Genomic DNA, 18,115 nt, shown 5'->3' with positions numbered 1-18,115 from the left:
CAATACAGTGGGCACTAGCCAGTCACATTTGACTATGAAATGGTTCTAGGTCGCATCAAATACACACTGGATTTCAAAGACAAAAAAGTGAAATATGAATAAATTGAATATTGATATTTTGAAATAATAATTTGCACATTAGGGGTTAAATAAAAATATTTTAAAAATAAAATGTACCTGTTATTTCTCCTCTTTTGCTGTGGCTACTAAAAATATAAATGACATATGCCGCCCTGGTTTAGATGCTCTCTAATATCCCTTTCAGCTTTAAGACTCTGCCGGGAACACTGTGGACACGTAATTTGTACGATTTGATTGCCTCACATTGAGATACGGAAGGATTGGCCTGGAGTGAGCGGGATGGGGCGGGGCCCCGCAGGAAAACACAGGCCGCCCCGGCTTTCGCTCTCGCTCTGGGAACGGGAAGGAACCCCGACAACCGCGCAGGGCCTGGGATTGTGCGTGCCGGGTCGCATCTCCAGGTCGGGAGCGTCAGAGAGCCGGGGGCGGGCGCGGGTGCGGGCGCGGGCCGGGCGGGGCCAAGCCGGGAAGCTGGTCGGTGCGTCAGCTTCACGCGCCGGGAAGGAACCGGTCCGAGGCCCCGGGCTGCCGGCGCGGGCGCCGCGGCACGTCCGCAGGCTGGGTCGCTAGGTGGCAACCGCTGAGAGGCGGGAGGGCCGAGGCGGGCCTGGGAGGCGGCCCTGAAGTGGGGCGCCGCCGGGGCCGGCCCGCGCGGGCTTCATCTGAGGGCGCACGGCCAGCGACCGAGCGTGCGGACTGGACTCCCAGGCGTGGAGCGACGAGCTGCCGGAGCGGCAATGGACCGCGGCTGGGGATTCCTGATTGGCCTCCTGGGCGCCGTGTGGCTGCTCACCTCGGGCCACGAAGAGCAGCAGCCCCCGGAGACAGCGGCACAGAGGTGCTTCTGCCAGGTGAGCGATGTGCCCGTTGGTGCTGCGGACCCGGCGCCCTCCGCGGCGCGCTCTGTCCCGCACGCCCTGGCAGGTGAGCGGCTGGGGGTGCGTCCTTGCATCTCTTCCCGCCGGGAATGAGCCTCCTGTGCTGCTGCCCGGTGGCCGGGACTGAATCTGGCTTGGCGTGGACCGGGCCTCCACGGCAGCCCGGACGTCGGCGCGCCCTCCGGTGCTTCGGGCCAAGAGAGGGGTTAGGTGCACGCGGTTGAGTGGGTTTATGCATCTTTGTTGGTCTTCTCGCCCAGGGAGAGTGTGCACAGTGTACAACGCACTGCCAGTATTTGCTATTTTCACAGAACCTAGATCTTTCTCACTTCTCTCTTGACCGGGAACTTGTGTACCCAGTGCCAGTGCTGCGTGCATTTCGCCAGCCTTTCTGGCTGAGACGTTTGTGGGCTGCTCTCAGATCTCGATGCTAGGCGGAAGAATGGCTGCGTGTGGTTTTTCTGTGTCTAAGCCCAACTGATGTCTTTGGGACCGCAGTTGCCCTCTGTTTTCTGGTCCGGTGTGCTCTTTTTCTCAAATGTAATGAGATTCTCTTATCGTGACACCCATTAAGCTGGTATGAATTGGGAGGATGGTACTTATTCTTCAGTGCACAAGTTTGATTACAAGCGGATTATGATCATTTCCTTCTGTAAGAGATGTGGTTCCTTGAGCAAAAAATTCAGAGAAACTTACAGGTTTCCATTATCCTCAATATCTGGTATTTCAACTGTGATTACTCTTGTCAAAGCCACCTTTTGGTTGACTCTGTTGATAAAAATTACGTTTTATACAAAACTAAGGGGTAGGCATCCATATTATTCCTAAGTGGATTTTGCTAGTAATTTATTACCGGAAATAACATGTGTTTAGGGGCATGATACCTTGTAGAAGGAAAGATACGTTTAAATATTATGAAAGATTTCTCTTCCACTGCTTTGGATTCTTGGATTTTGTTGTTTTGCTGAGTGATTTGGGAGTTGGTTAGTGTTATCTAGGAAACAACTGGAAGTTGAAAGAAAATTGCTACTTTACAACTAAGACATTGAAAAGTCCTTTACCTTCAATGATTGCCAACCACACAATCAAGTACTTAAAAGGAAAAAGGGTCATTTTTCTTCTGATTAGAAATACAATGCAACACCGAGATTAAACATTAAAAAAAAAGATAGAAATAAGTGACTTTAAAATATTCCTTACGGAAAGAAGATGTCCAATGTAACATTTTCAACTACATTCTGGAGATTTGGATAGTGGAATAAAAGTACATGTTGAACTCTTCAACTTTTACTTTTGTTTTCCCTTAGTAACCTTTTTGGAGTTCTGCTTAAAATTGGAGAACTTTAAATTCTTTACGTTTATTTTCTTTTTCTTCTAACTAGTGATTAAACTTTTCCTCTTTCACAATACCCTCAGATTCAAATACTTCCGTAACATAAACTTCTGTTAAGCCCCTTTTTCTTTTAGAACGAGGGTGGCTATCTGTGTTTCTTTTCAGACTCAACCTTGAAAAATAGTGAATTGGGCTGAGTGTGGTCACTCCAGCTTGTAATCCCAGCACTTTGGGAGGCCGAGGTGGGAGGATCTCTTGAGTCCAGGAGTTCAAGACCAGCATGGGCAACATAGTGAAACCCATGTCTCTACAAAAAAACTAAAAAAAGAAAAAAGCTGGGTGTGATGGTGTGCGCCTGTGGTCTCAGATACTTAGGATGCTGAGGTGAGAGGATGGCTTGAGCCCAGGAGTTCGAGACCAGCCTGGAGACCTGGTCTGTATTAGTCTGGGTTCTCTAGAGGGATAGAACCAGTGATATATATATATAAAGGGATAAAGGGGAGTTTATTAAGTATTAATTCACACAATCACAAAGTCCCACAATAGGCTGTCTACAGGCTGGGGAGCAAGGAGAGCCAGTCTGAGTTCAAAAACTGAAGAACTTGGAGTTTGATATTTGAGGGCAGGAAGCATCCAGCATAGGAGAAAGATGTAGGCTGGGAGGCTAGGCCAGTCTCTCTTTCACATTTTTCTGCCTGCTTATATTCTAGCCATGTTGGCAGCTGATTAGATTGTGCCTACCCGGATTAAGGGTGGGTCTGCCTTTCCCAGCCCACTGACTATGGTGATTGAGGCTGCGGTGAGCCATGATTGCACCACTGTGCTCTAGCCTGTGTGACAGAGTAAGAGCCTGCCTCAAAATAGTAATAATAATAATAAAGTAAACTGAGGATCATATTGTTAAAAAAAAGTTTTAACAGAAATTTAGAAATTTAGAATGGTCTACTTATGTCATGATTTGAGGGAGCCTAAGCGAAAAAACAATAAAAAAAAATGATCTACTTAACTAAGAACAGAGACTATCGATTCCAATTCTATAAATGAAACAATAGGGCCGGTAATGGAAGGGATGAGGATGAGGGGAGAAGGAAAGAGAGGTGGCACTGATGAATAGACATGCAGAGAAAGAGGTAAGCATATAGACAGACATACACACAGAGAAACAGCATGAGAGGGAAAAGAAAAAACAATGAAGAAAGAAAAGGGGAGATAAATGGTACTAATCATTCATTCAACAAACGTAATCACTTTGCACATTGGCCAGAGTGTTTGGGATGCAGAAATAATTATGGCATTATCCCTGCCCTGAAGAGCTATGTTTAGTGAATAATGTTCATTGGGGATTCGTGGGAGGCACAGATCCTAAGCACTTAAAAAACAAGTTAGGAAATATTGCTAGAAACTAAGTTAAAAACTAAATTTTCACCTAATATTTGGAAATACAAGTTAAAATCTTCTCTGGTTCTGTTTACAATATCCAGTGAGCTGCACAGTCCTGTTGGTTGTTTTGGTAATAGTTTTATCTTTTCTTCCTGTTGCCTGCCCCTCTTACCACATCTGCCTTGGGTTACCACATCCCCATCCATCATCACACTGTTGCATGGTGCCTGGCTTATTTTAGGGTTCAGTTCACAGAATGTCAGCTCTGATTTGAGCCAGAGCTGTGGCCTTAGAAAGTCATTGAATTTAAATGTGTAGAGCTCTACAAGTAATCAGATTAAATTCATCAAGCATATGTTGAAACCTACTGTGAACAATTTTTGGGAGATCAAAAAATAAATTCAAAAAAAAGGTGTGACACTTCTAAGAAGTGAGCCTGGTAAATAATTGATGCTCAACAAGTCCTAGGGAAATTATAAGATGCAAACACTATGCCAGCAGGAGTATATTTTAAAAATTATTCTGCTTAGCAAGCCATTTGCATGTTTTCTGGAACTGATCTTTCAGATTGGTTGATAGCTCCAACGAAGTCTTTGGATTTGGTCAGTTGCTACATACACCTGTTAGTTGACATCAAATCCTGCTAAAATTATTTTCACTGTATGTTGTAAGTTCCTTTGATAATAGTGCTTAAGTGTTAATTGCTCAAAATGAGTGATTCATTGCCTTAGACTTGGGAATCTGTATATGTAACCTCATGTAAGAATTGTGTATACAACCTAGGCCAGGCGCGGTGGCTCACGATGTTTGTAAACTCTGATTTGCTCACGAAGTTTTTTTTTTTTTTTTTTTTTTTTTTTTTTTGAGACGGAGTCTCGCTCTGTCGCCCAGGCTGGAGTGCAGTGGCGCAATCTCGGCTCACTGCAAGCTCTGCCTCCTGGGTTCACACCGTTCTCCTGCCTCAGCCTCCCGAGTAGCTGGGACTACAGGCGCCAGCCACCACGCCTGGCTAATTTTTTTGTACTTTTAGTAGAGACGGGGTTTCACCGTGTCAGCCAGGATGGTCTCGATCTCCTGCCCTCATGATCCACTTGCCTCAGCCTCCCAAAGTGCTGGGATTACAGGCGTGAGCCACCGTACCCGGCCTGCTCACGATGTTTTATCGATCTTAATATGGCTAGTGCTAGTAGCACTCAAGATAGCTTATTTGAGCACGGTAAATCTCTGTCAGGCCAATGAAAGGGGAGAGTAGCTCAGAGTTCAAAATAAATACTCCAAAAATGGATATTTTTTAGCTTGGTGTGCATTTAGCAGATTTAACCTGACAATTGTCTTGTTAGGTCAATTGAAACAATGGTTTTAGTTGTTAGCCCCAGTGGCTGAGCCATGGGAGAGACACTTGCTAATATGTTGAGTGGTGGGTGGAAATAAGCCCAGGATTAAAACTTAGTCAGAGGGATCTTTGAAACAGGTTACACTGGAGAGATGTCCACTGACTCTCATTGTGTGCTGCATTCCAGGCTTTTCTGAATAAACTGTGTGGAAGAAATATTTTCCTGATGGTTGCCAGTCATTTGACGACAATTTAAAGTTTCAGCAAGACTAAGTCTTTAAAACCAAAATGACCTGTAGCGTTCTAGGTCCTTAGAATGGTGCCTACTACCTGGTGTGGAATCTTTGATATTTCCCTGTTTCCATTGACAGACTTGTCCCAGTGTACTTGTGTCAACAGATGAGTACTTTTCGTGTTTTTTTTATGGTCATAAAACACAATAATTAAATACACCTGAAGTTCTTTGCCAAATAAGAGCACACTTTGAGCATATCAATTTATTTATGTATTTCTCTCCACGTTTATTGAGGTATAATTGACACATAAAAATTGCATATGTTGGCTGGGTGTGGTGGCTCACACCTATAATTCCAGCACTTTGGGAGGCTGAGGCAGACAGATCACCTGAGGTTGGGGGTTCAAGACCAGCCTGACCAACATGAAGAAACCCCGTCTCTACTAAAAATACAAAATTAGCCAGGAGTGGTGGCACATGCCTGTAATCCCAGCTACTCAGGAGGCTGAGGCAGGAGAATTGCTTGAATCTGAGAGGCAGAGGTTGCGGTGACGTGAGATCGTGCCATTACTCTCCAGCCTGGATGACAAGAGCAAAACTGCGTGTGAGGAAAAAAAAAATTGCATATATTTAAGGTGTACCACATAATGTTTGATATATAAGGTCCTTATCCTTTTTTTTTTTTGAGGCAGAGTCTCGCTTTGTCACCCAGGCTGGGGTGCAGTGGCATGATCTTGGCTCACTGCAACCTCTGCCTCCTGGGTTCAAGTGATTCTCCTGCCTCAGCCTCCCAAGTAGCTGGGAGTACAGGCACCTGCCACCTTGCCCTGTTGGCCAGGCTGGTTTTGAACTCCTGACCCCAGGTGATCTGCCCTCCTTCGCCTCCCAAAGTGCTGGGATTATAGGCATGAGCCACCGTTCCTGGCCCTTGCCCATTTTTTTAATGGGGTTATTTGTTTTTTTGTTGTTGAGTTGTGTGAGTTCCTTTTATATTTTGGATATTAACATCTTGTCAGACAGATGGTCTGCAAATATTTTCTCCCATTCTGTAGGTTGCCTTTTCATTTTGTTGCTTGTTTCTTTGTTGCGTAGAAACATTTTAGTTGCATGTAGTCCCACTTACTTATTTTTGCTTTTGTTGCTGGTCTTTTTGGTGTCACATAAAAAATCATTGCCAAGACTAATGTCATGGAGCTTTTCTCCTGTGTTTTTTTCTAGGAGTCTTGGTGTTTCAGGTCTAACATTGAAGTCTTTAATCAGCTTTGAGTTGATTTTTGTGTATATTGTAAGATAAAGATCCAATTTCATTTTTTTGCACATGGATATCCAGTTTTCCCACCACCATTTATTGACGAGACTGTCCTTTCCCATTGTATGGTCTTGGTCAAAGATTAGTTGGCCACATATGTGTGGGTTTATTTCTGGGCTTTCTATTGTTTTCCATTGGTCTATGTATGTGTTTCTATGCTGATACAACACTGTTGTGATGACTGTAGCTTTGTAATATAATTTGAAATTACGAAGTACGCTGTTTCCAGGTTTGTTCTTGCAAAATTGCTGTAGCTACTTGGGATCTTTTGTAGTTCCATCTAAATTTTACAATTTTTTTTTCTATTTTTGTGAAAAATGCCATTGGAGTTTTGATAGAAATTGCATTGAATCTGTAGAACACTTTGGGTGGTATGGACATTTTAACAGTATTAATTCTCTCAATTTATGAACATGGGATATCTTTCCATTTATTTGTGTAATCTTCAGTTTTTTTAATCACTGCTTTATAGTTTTCAGCATACTGTTCGTTCCTCTCCTTGTTAAATTTATTCCTTAGTATTTTACTCTTTTTCATTCTATTGTAAATAGAATTGTTTTCTTAATTTTTTTGGATAGTTCATTGTTAGTGTATAGAAACACAATTGATTTTTGTATGTTGATTTTGTTTCTTGCAATTTTACAGAATTTATTAGTTCTAATGGTTTTCTGGTGGAGTCTTTAGGATTTTCTATATATAAGATCATGTCATCTGCAAAAAGAGACAATTTTACTTATTTTTTATTTGGATACCTTTTTTTTTTTTTTTTTTTTGAGGCGGAGTCTCGCTCTGTCGCCCGGACTGGAGTGCAGTGGCCAGATCTCAGCTCACTGCAAGCTCCGCCTCCCGGGTTTACACCATTCTCCTGCCTCAGCCTCCCGAGTAGCTGGGACTACAGGCGCCCGCCACCTCGCCCGGCTAGTTTTTTTGTATTTTTAGTAGAGACGGGGTTTCACCGTGTTAGCCAGGATGGTCTCGATCTCCTGACCTCGTGATCCGCCCGTCTCGGCCTCCCAAAGTGCTGGGATTACAGGCTTGAGCCACCGCGCCCGGCCATGGATACCTTTTATTTCTTTCTCTTTCCTAATTCACACTTTGAGCACGTTTAAAAGGTATTTCATAAAAAGTGTATATGAGGGCTGGGCAGCAGTGGCGCACGCCTGTAATTGCAGCACTTTGGGAGGCCTATGCGTGTGGATCACCTGAGGTTAGGAGTTTGAGACCAGCCTGACCAACATGGTGAAACCCTGTGTCTGCTAAAATACAAAATTAGCCGGGCATGGTGGTGGGCGCCTGAGTCAGGAGAGTCTCTTGAACCTGGGAGGCAGAGGTTGCAGTGAGCTGAGATCGCACCATTGCACTGCAGCCTGGGCGACAAGAGCAAAACTCCGTCTCAAAAAAAAGGTATATGAGGAATATATTCTTATAGTGCTTTGAGTGAAAAAATAAAATAATGTATAAGACTAGAATATATTGATACACAAGAAAACTTCAGAAAGTGTTGTTTTGTCTTTCATTGCAAATTAAAGGATACCTCTAACACGAGAATAGTGAACAAGCAGTATGTGGTAATTTTCCTTTATCCTGCCTTTGGATTTGGTCAAATCAGACAGAGTCAACAGACAAAGTAATTGAGGCTCCTTCCATAGCTAACTGTTGGTTATCTAGTTGTTTGTTCCATTGGGGCTACAGATGTCAAATTTTTGGGAAATTTTAGCTGCAAATTTGGCTGTATTTTTCTTATTCATGATGAAAATGCCATGTGATACTTTGGGTAGAAATACATGCTTCCCTTTCATTGGAAGCATTTAAGCAGAAGTAGGGTAATAACAGTTTACTTTGTACTATTTACCTTGGTATCACATCTTTGAGATGAAAACTTGTTTTCTTTTCTTTTCTTTTTTTTTTTTTTTGAGAGGGAGTTTCGCTCTTGTTGCCCAGGCTGGAGTGCAATGGCGCAATCTCGGCTTACCACAACCTCAGCCTCCCGGGTTCAAGTGATTCTCCTGCCTCAGCCTCCCGAGTAGCTGGGATTACAGGCACAGGCCACCACACCCTGTTAATTTTTGTATTTTTAGTAGAGACAGGGTTTCTCCATGTTAGTCAGGCTGGCCTGGAACTCCCGACCTCAGGTAATCCGCCTGCCTCGGCCTCCCAAAGTGCTGGGATTACAGGTGTGAGCCACTGTGCCCGGCCACTATTTTCTATTAATATGAGAAACCAAGGCCTAGAGAGGTTAAATAAGTGAAAAACTAATGACTGGAAGAGATGGGATTCAAACCTAAGGAGGTCTGATGTTAGAACGTACATACTGCCGGACGCGGTGGCTCAAGCCTGTAATCCCAGCACTTTGGGAGGCCGAGACGGGTGGATCACGAGGTCAGGAGATCGAGACCATCCTGGCTAACACGGTGAAACCCCATCTCTACTAAAAAATACAAAAAACTAGCCGGGCGAGGTGGCGGGCGCCTGTAGTCCTAGCTACTCGGGAGGCTGAGGCAGGAGAATGGCGTGAACCCGGGAGGCGGAGCTTGCAGTGAGCTGAGATCCGGTCCACTGCACTCCAGCCTGGGCGACAGAGCGAGACTCCGCCTCAAAAAAAAAAAAAAAAAAAAAAAAAAAAAGAACGTACATACTAACTGTTGTTACACACCGCCTGTTCCTTGAGGGATATGAATGGAGGCATTTTCTGTTTTGCTTGGGAGGTTGTAATAGAAAGCCTTCCAAGGCTCTGTAACTCTTAAAAAGACTAGGACTTTTTTTTTTTTTTTTTCTTTTTTAAAGACAAGGTCTTGCTCTGTCATTCAGGCTGGAGTACATTGGCATGATTGTGGCTCACTGCAGCCTCAACCTCCCTGGCTCAAGCGATTCTCCCACCTTAGCCTCCTAAGTGGCTGGGACTACAGATGTGCACCACAATGCCTGGCTAGTTATTTTATTTTTTTGTAGAGATAAGGCCTCACTGTGTTGCCCAGGCTGGTCTCAAACTCCTAGGCTCAAGCAACCCTCTGGCCTTCGCCTCGCAAACTGCTGGAATTACAGGTGTGAGCCACCATGCCTGACCAAAAGGCTAGAATTTTGAAGTGGGCCATGTCAACGTGTCAGGCCTACCTTGGTCCTCCTATTTACCGTCCCTCAACTGGGGCCTTCTTATCTCTGCTTATTAGATTGGCCCTCTACCAAAAGCTGTCATTACTTGAAGCTTAGAGCAGTGAACCTCAAACGTTAGGATACTAACCTTTAAAACACATTAGCTTTAAAAAAAATTTAGATTCCTATGGTAGGTCAGAGCTCTGTTTCACCTTGGGATATAGTGTAGTAGTTATTTTCCATCTTACCTTTGTTCCATTTTGTAGTTATTTAGGCAGCCTTAGTACTTCCTGAAACAACATCCAGTCCTCCCTGTTCCAGGTTGGCACCTGTCTTTGGTCTTAGTTGAGGTAATAGGATTTTGCTTTGTTTCCAGGATCCTGTTCTATGTCTATTAACTGTATTTTACTTTAGCCCTTTCCTGAAGCTCTAATCTTTATCTTTTTTTTTTGAGACAGGGTCTTACTCCCATTGCCCAGGTTGGAGTGCAGTGGCGCAATCTCAGTTCACCACAACTTCGACTTCCCAGGCTCAAGCCATCCTCCCACCTCAGCCTCCTAAGAAGCTGGGACTGCAGGTGTACGCCACCATGCCTGGCTAATTTATTTTTGTAGTTTTGGTTGAGACAGGGTTTTTTGTTTTTGTTTTTTTTTTGAGACGGAGTCTTGCTCTGTTGCCCCGCTGGTGGCTCGATCTCGGCTCACTGCAAGCTCCGCCTCCCGGGTTCACGCTGTTCTCCTGCCTCAGCCTTCCCAGTAGCTGGGACCACAGGCGCCCGCCACCACGCCCAGCTAATTTTTTGTATTTTTAGTAGAGACAGGGTTTCACTGTGTTAGCTATGGTGGTCTCAATCTCCTGACCTCATGATCCACCTGCCTAGGCCTCCCAAAGTGCTGGGATTACAAGCGTGAGCCACCGCGCCTGGCCGAGACAGGGTTTTACCGTGTTGCTCAGGCTGGTCTGGAATTCCCGGGCTCAAGAGACCTACCAACCTCAGCCTCCCAAAGTGCTGATTACAGGCGTGAGCCACTCCCTGACTGAGATTCTATTCTAGTAACATGCTTTGTTCTCTGGTTTCTAGAACTGATCCTGCAACCATCTTTGCCAGACTCTCTCCCAGGGATCAGGTTGGCAGGCTTATCTGAGCTGTCAGATGGCATGGATTTCCGAGAATCTTCCTGTCTTGTCTTTACTGAACTGTCTTCATCCATTGAAACTCCTGCCACCCTTATACTCCCTTAGCTGCCCTGCCACCTGTGGTTGTAGTTAAGAATACCTCGTACTCCATATTTCAGAAGGGGCAGAACACTTTTTCTTTTTTTGAGACCGAGTCTAGCTCTGTTGCCCAGGCTGGAGTGCAGTGGTGTGATCTTGGCTCTCTGCAACCTCTGCCTCCCAGGTTCAAGCGGTTCTCTGGCCTCAGCCTTCCGAGTAGCTGGGACTACAGGCATGCACCACCGTGCCCAGCTAATTTTTTTTTTTTTTTTTTGAGACAGAGTCTCAGTCTGTCGCCCAGGCTGGAGAGTGGTGCGATCTCGGCTCACTGCAAGCTCTGCCTCCCGGGTTCACGCCATTCTCCTGCCTCAGCCTCCCGCGTAGCTGGAACTACAGGCGCCCACCACCACGCCCGGCTAATTTTTTGTATTTTTTTTAGTAGAGACGGGGTTTCACCGTGTTGGCCAGGATGGTCTCGATCTCTTGACCTCGTGATCCGCCCACCTCGGCCTCCCAAAGCAGGGATTACGGGCGTGAGCCACTGCGCCTGGCCAAGAACATTTTAAAATCTACCATTTATCCTGCCTCCTTTCCCTTTGTGGTCTCTTGGCAATATGCCACCTCTGCTCTGGAGGATTTTTGCATTTCTTTCTGGTTTGGGGCCTCTTAGAGCTTCCTTTGTAATTAGGATAGAGATAGGAAGAATGATGGATACAAAAGGTGTTTACCTTTGCTGCTTGCTTTACTTGCTATGTGTGTTTCTGCCCCTGTGCTTGTGTACTCTGGGGCACTGAGCATACCATAGGTGACATGGTGCTAGATATGTTTAATGAGACAGTATGGTGCTGGTCCCCAGTGATGAGTGCCAATGGACAACATTCATTCATTCACCCACCTCTTCCACAAATAATAATAATAATAATAATAATAATTTATTTGTGACAGGATCTCACTTTGTTGCCAAGGCTGGAGTGCAGTGGTGCGATCTTGGCTCACTGCAACCTCTGCGTTTTGGGTTCAAGTGATTCTCCTGCTTCAGGCGCAGAAGTAGCTGGGACTACAGGCATGGGCCACCATGCCTGGCTAATTTTTATATTTCTGGTAGAGATGGCGCTTCGCCATGTTGGTCACACTGGTCTCCAACTCCTGACCTCAAGTGATCCTCCCGCCTCAGCCTCCCAGAGTGCTGGGATTACAGGCCACAAATAATTATTGAGCATCTACTGTGTGCTTTCTGGAAGTATATGATTTTTCACTCAAGGATTTTATACTCGAGTGGGCAGGAGCAAAATAGATAAATTCACTACTGTGAGGTACAGTAATACTTAGATAATAGTGTATGGAGTGACCTGGGAGCAGCTGGAAGAGGCATTTAACCCAGCGGGTGGTAAGGAGTACTGGCAGGACAGCTTGCTGAAAAAGGTGATACTGAGCTGAGTCTTGAAGATTTTTTTTTTACCTTAAAAATGAATTCCTCTGGGGGAAGAATGGATGCCTTGAAACTTGCTCTCAAGTTTTTCATGTGTTTCTTTTTGTAACTTAATGTCTCTACTTTGCATATGTCCCTTTGGCCTTTGCAGTCTCTGTGTCTGTCATTCTTTGTATAATAATTCGTATCAAAGAGGAGAAACAGCTATTTTTTGTCCCTAGAAGTTCTACTCTTAAAGTTCAAAAGAAAGTTTGAAAAATCAAATCATTTAGGTTAAAAGTACTTTGTGTTGTTGGTATCCAAAATTAGGACTCTGAGATTCTTGTGTATTCAGAGAATTTTTAGTAGGAAACAAGGACAAATTTGCATATGAAATGAAAATAGTTATTACATGACAAAATATGTAGATCAGATTTCTAGAAACTGAATTAGTCCAAAACAAGTAAGAATAGGAAAAGCAGTAAAAAGTTCCTCTTGAATGTTGCTGTTGTCATCCAAAGTATTCTTATTTCTTTTAGGTGAAAAATTTCCATTACTCTTTTGTGATATTCTCAAATTAAAGTTTAGGATTTTACAGTATTTTAAAATACTGAATCTTAATTCAGTATTTCAATAGAGTATTATTGATTTGCTTCCTTGTCAGTAGATTTTTAAATTATTTATTTCTAGGCAATAGATCCTCCTAAAATATAATCCAAAGTAGATTAAAATACAAATATCTAGACCAGAGTATGATACATATCTCTTTTCTGGAACATGCTATATTTAACATTTTTTTTTCTAGGTTTGTTTTTGTTTTTGGAATCCTATTTGTTTCTTAAAGCAATCTTTAATTCTGTTAGATGTTTTTCTAGCTCAAATAAACACCTAAGAATTTTAGTTTAATTTGGCAAGTAACACAGGTGAAAAAAAGGAAAAAAGAATTCTAGTTTCTTAACTGATAATATTTGTTATCATTACCATTGTATCCTAGAATATGCGCATTTAATAGCTTGATTTAGTACATATCATTGAGACATTAGCTTTAAAAATTTGAAGAGCAGACTGACTTTGAAGTCAGTTTGCTGTTTCATTGTTACTAATGATAAGTAGTTTCTAAGCACCATTCCAAACCTTTAAGAAATTGTTACAGCCTATTATTTGAGGGTTGTTAGATCCTTACTGAAAGCTAAGGATGGGAATGCAGCTGTGCCTCAGAAAAGACAGTGGAAGTGGGAGCTGGAAATCCCTCAGATATCCAAGTAGCATGTACTCTCTCTCTATCTCCTCTTCTGCTTCTTTGTGTATCTTTTTTTTCCCCCAAGAATTCCAAGCACAATCAAGCTTTGTGTATCTTTTAAAACTTTTCTGCTCTCTGCCATCTGGCTCATGTGCTCCTCAGTTCACATGACGGAGTATTTGTTTACTGGTCTTGCCACAGGGAGACATCTTTCCCTGTTATTCTCAATTCTAGGATCCTGGAGGGGGACCATGACCTGGTTTGAGTTAGATGCCTACCCTTGGTCAGGTCAACTATGGCCTGGAGGGCAGAGTTACAAAATAAATGGTTGCCAGGGGACCAACTCTGTGTGTGTGTGTGTGTGTGTGTGTGTGTGTGTGTGTGTGTGATGAGCTCTACACACCTTACAGAAGTATCCAATCCATTCCTCGGTATATAGCAAGAGCAGCAGTATTACCAGATTATTGTCATACCCCATCTCAAGAAACTATGTGGGAGGAGGGAGGATAAGGATTGGTTGAGTAGGGGGCTGTTTCCTAACAACCATGTGAGGAAAAACAACCCTGTTGCATTCAGGACATTTCAATTCAATATTTCATTTTCTTTGTAACAGGTTAGTGGTTACTTGGATGATTGTACCTGTGACGTTGAAACTATTGATAGATTTAATAACTACAGGCTTTTCCCAAGACTACAAAAACTTCTCGAAAGTGACTACTTTAGATATTACAAGGTATTTTTAATTTTAATTTCTTTATACATGAATACTTTAAATGGATAATTACATTTTCTTAAGAATTACTGAGCTTCAACGTTGTAGTTGTTATTTAAAATTGATATAGGCTTTGTTAAGAAAATTCAGTTCATAAGAGTGAACCATGTGATTCTGAAACCATCCATTGGATAATTTTAGTAACTGAATTTTACACTATAGAGTTAGAACCTAGTTGGTTATATTGAAGTTAGGACAGAAATTATTATATATTGTTATCAAAATGGTGAGATCATAATTTTCTAAAACATCAGATTGGTTTCAATTAATTAAAATAATTAAATATTTTTTGTAGAATCATGACTTTATCCTGACCTATATTATTTTAACAAATGACTGGTGCTGTTTTATCTTGAGATATCTACTGGAAGAGTTTAGAAAACCTGACCAATGGAGTATTTAGTTGTAGTCAGAGTTTACAATTGTCTATTCTCTGTTAACTCTTTCTTGTTTGAAAAGAAGGTGAGTCAAACTACTTTGGCTCCTAGTTGCCCTCTGTTCAGGGTCTATTTAATGGCGGTCAGTGTCTTTTTTTTTTTTTTTTTTTTTTTTTGAGACCGAGTCTTGCTTTGTCGCCCAGGCTCGAGTGCAGTGGCGTGATCTCTGCTCACTGCCAACTTCTACCTCTCGGGTTCAGGCAATTCTCCTACCTCAGCCTCCTGAGTAACTGGGATTACAGGCACCTGCCACCACACCCGGCTAATTTTTATATTTTTAGTGGAGATGGAGTTTTGCCATATTGGCCAGGCTGGTCTTGAACTCCTGACCTCAGGTGATCCATCTGCCTTGGCCTCCCAAATGTGCTGGGATTACAGGCGTCAGCCATCATGCCCAACCCAATCTGTGTCCTTTTTTTTTTGAGACAAAGTCTCGCTCTTGTTGTCTAGGCTGGAGTGTGGTGGTGCGACCTCGGCTCACCGCACCCTGCGCCTCCTGGTTTAAAGCGATTCTCCTGCCTCAGCCTCCCGGGTAGCTGGGATTACAGGCACCTGCCACCATGCCCGACTAATTTTTGTATTTTTAGTAGAGATGGGGTTTTTCCTCGTTGGCCAGGCTAGTCTCGACCTCCTTACCTCAGGTGATCCGCCCGCCTTGGCCTCCCAAAGTGCTGGGATTACAGCCATGAGCCACTGTGCCCGGCCCAGTCTGTGTCTTTCTAACCAAGTCTACCAATTTACTTATACTAGCTTCACATTTATGCAGTTGTTGGAAACTGGCAACAGAAGGTGGAAGAAATAATATGTTTGCAATTGATAACACGACCAAGTTATAGCACCATAATTTGTAACCATCAATTATAATTTTGAGATTCTGATTTTTATAATTTTTTTCCTATTACTATTTTACAGGTAAATCTGAAGAGACCATGTCCTTTCTGGAATGACATCAGCCAGTGTGGAAGAAGGGACTGTGCTGTCAAACCATGTCAATCTGTAAGAACCATGTATACATTTAAAAACTGTTACATGTTTTTTCATCCATTACAACTTTTTGTTTTGTTTTATTTATTTATTTTAAGATTTTTAATGAAAAAATAGAGATGAGGTTGCCCAGGTTGGTCTTGAACTTCTGGGCTCAAACAATCCATCTGCCTTAGCCTCCCAGAATACTGGGATTAGAGGTGTGAACCACTGTACTCGGCTCATTACAACTTTTTAAAGGGGGCCAATATAACTAAAATAATCGTGCAGTCCTTAGTTTAAATATAACATTCAATGTTTATACGTTAAAAACCCAAACTTATAAAACCTATTTTGAATTACACTGCCTTCATAATAATATAATTAACATTTTGTGGTTAATATAGTCCTTTGACTTATTAGGGAGATTGATAATAGTTCTTTTGGCTTGATATTTGTTTTTCCTCTTACATCTTTTCTGAACCAAGTTATTTATATAGCATAATAAAATGAAATTAATCGAAGTATAAACAAAATTCCGTCCCCCCTTTTTTCAGGTGTATTTTTGCCTTGGATTTCCTGGGGTATGAGTGGACAAAACACCTGGTTTTACTTAGGAATTTTCAGAGCTTTAACATTTGAAGTATCCTACTGTGAAAATAGAGTTTTAAAAATATTTTTGAATGACAATTTATTCCCTTTAAAAGTACATCTTTTTATTTTACTTTTAAAATAAAGTCGACATTTTCTTTTTTGAGACGGTGTCTCACCCAGTCGCCCAGGCTGGAGTGCAATGGCACCATCTCAGGTCACTGCAACCTCCGCCTCCTGGGTTCAAGCAATTCTCCTGCCCTAGCCTCCCAAGTAACTGGGATTACAGGTGTGCACCACCACCTCCAGCTAATTTTTTGTATTTTTAGTAGAGACGGGGTTTCACCATATTGGCCATGTTGGTCTCGAAAGTTGACCATTTTAGCAGTTTTTATGTGTACAGTTCAGTGGCATTAAGTATGTTCACATTGTTATGTAACCATTGCTACCATCTATGTCTAGAACTTTTCATCTTCCCAAACTGAAACTGTAAACTGTTCCTATTAATAAGTCTTAATTTCTCCCTCCTCCCAGTCCGTGGCAACCACCATTTGGGTTTTCTTTCCAAATTAGACTACTCTGGTACTTCGCATTAGGGGAATCATACAATATTTGTCCTTTTTTGCATGGTTTATTTCACTTAGCATAGTGTTTCTAGCCTGATACATGTTTGTAGTATGTATCAGAATTTGATTCCTTTTTTTTTTTTTTTTTTTTGCTCTTGCTGCCCAGGCTGGAGTGCAGTGGTGCGATCTCAGCTCACTGCAACCTCTGCCTCCCAGGTTCAAGCGATTCTCCTGCCTTAGCCTCCCGAGTAGCTGGGATTATAGGCATGCGCCACCATGCCCAGCTAATTTTGTATTTTTAGTAGAGACGGGATTTCTCCATGTTGGTCAGGCTGGTCTCGAACTGGTGACCTCAGGTGATCTGCCCGCCTCGGCCTCCCAAAATGCTGGAATTACAGGTGTGACCCACCATGCCCAGCTTTGATTCTTTTTTAAGGCTGAATAATATTCCACTGTATGCCTATACTATGTTTTGTTCATACATTCACCTGTTGATGGACTTTTGGGTTATTTCTACCTTTTTGCTATTGTGAATAATGCTGCTATGCACAAATCTTTATTTGAATCCCTACTTTAGTTTTTTGGGGTATATACTTCCAAGTGGAATTGCTGGATCATGTGTTAGTTCCATTTGTTTTTTCTGAGGATCTGCCATGCTGTCTTCAACAGTGGCTGTACCGTTTTACATTCCTACCAGCAATGCACAAGAGTTCTAGTTTCTTCACATTATTGACAATACTTTTACTTTCTGTTCTTTTGGATAATGGTTATCCTAATAGATGTGAAGTGTTATTGTGGTTTCGGGTGGTTTAATTTTACATATGTAAATATTGTTATCCAGACTTATCTAGCATGTGGAATTAAGGCCAATGTCAGATACTATTTATGGGCATTTTACCATGAGAATGAGAAGCATGTTTTTTGTTACATTAATCCTCATATACACACAACTTATTGAAAATTAAAGGATTAATTTATGAAACACTTTGTTACTATTAAAGCATGAGCATATTATTAAAGTGATATTAACAATGTAAACATTTTGTATTCTAAGTTTTACGTTTGTAATTTAGTAATAGAAAAAATTAGTTGGGGAAATTTACCAGTATCCTAGTTATATGAATTAGTAAAAATGCTGAAATATGGTAGATGCTTAATAAAGACATTTAATTATACTTGTTCATTAAATGAGCTTTTTATTAATATTAGAAAATATAAATATTTTACAGTTATTGCAAAGTCAAATCTCATCTTGAGATAGCAATTATTTCTGATTATTATTGA

General features: G+C 42.2%; 1 protein-coding gene across 1 annotated transcript in view; it reads left to right on the top strand.

Annotated features, from left to right (window-relative positions):
* Positions 1-376: 376 nt before the first annotated feature.
* The window catches only part of ERO1A (endoplasmic reticulum oxidoreductase 1 alpha), a 59,674-nt gene continuing 41,935 nt past the window's right edge, over positions 377-18,115 (top strand). Inside the window, exons 1-3 of the mRNA XM_010372072.2 lie at positions 377-932; positions 14,116-14,235; positions 15,624-15,707. Of these exons, the coding sequence (XP_010370374.1) occupies positions 819-932; positions 14,116-14,235; positions 15,624-15,707 (318 nt within the window). The 5' untranslated portion in view covers positions 377-818. The remainder of the gene's footprint in view (positions 933-14,115; positions 14,236-15,623; positions 15,708-18,115) is intronic.

This window comes from Rhinopithecus roxellana, chromosome 5 (assembly GCF_007565055.1).
Source record: "Rhinopithecus roxellana isolate Shanxi Qingling chromosome 5, ASM756505v1, whole genome shotgun sequence".
NCBI classification, from domain to species: Eukaryota; Metazoa; Chordata; class Mammalia; order Primates; family Cercopithecidae; genus Rhinopithecus; species Rhinopithecus roxellana.
The sequence above is the reverse complement of the archived record's forward strand: the minus strand, read 5'-3'. Positions and strand labels throughout refer to the sequence as shown.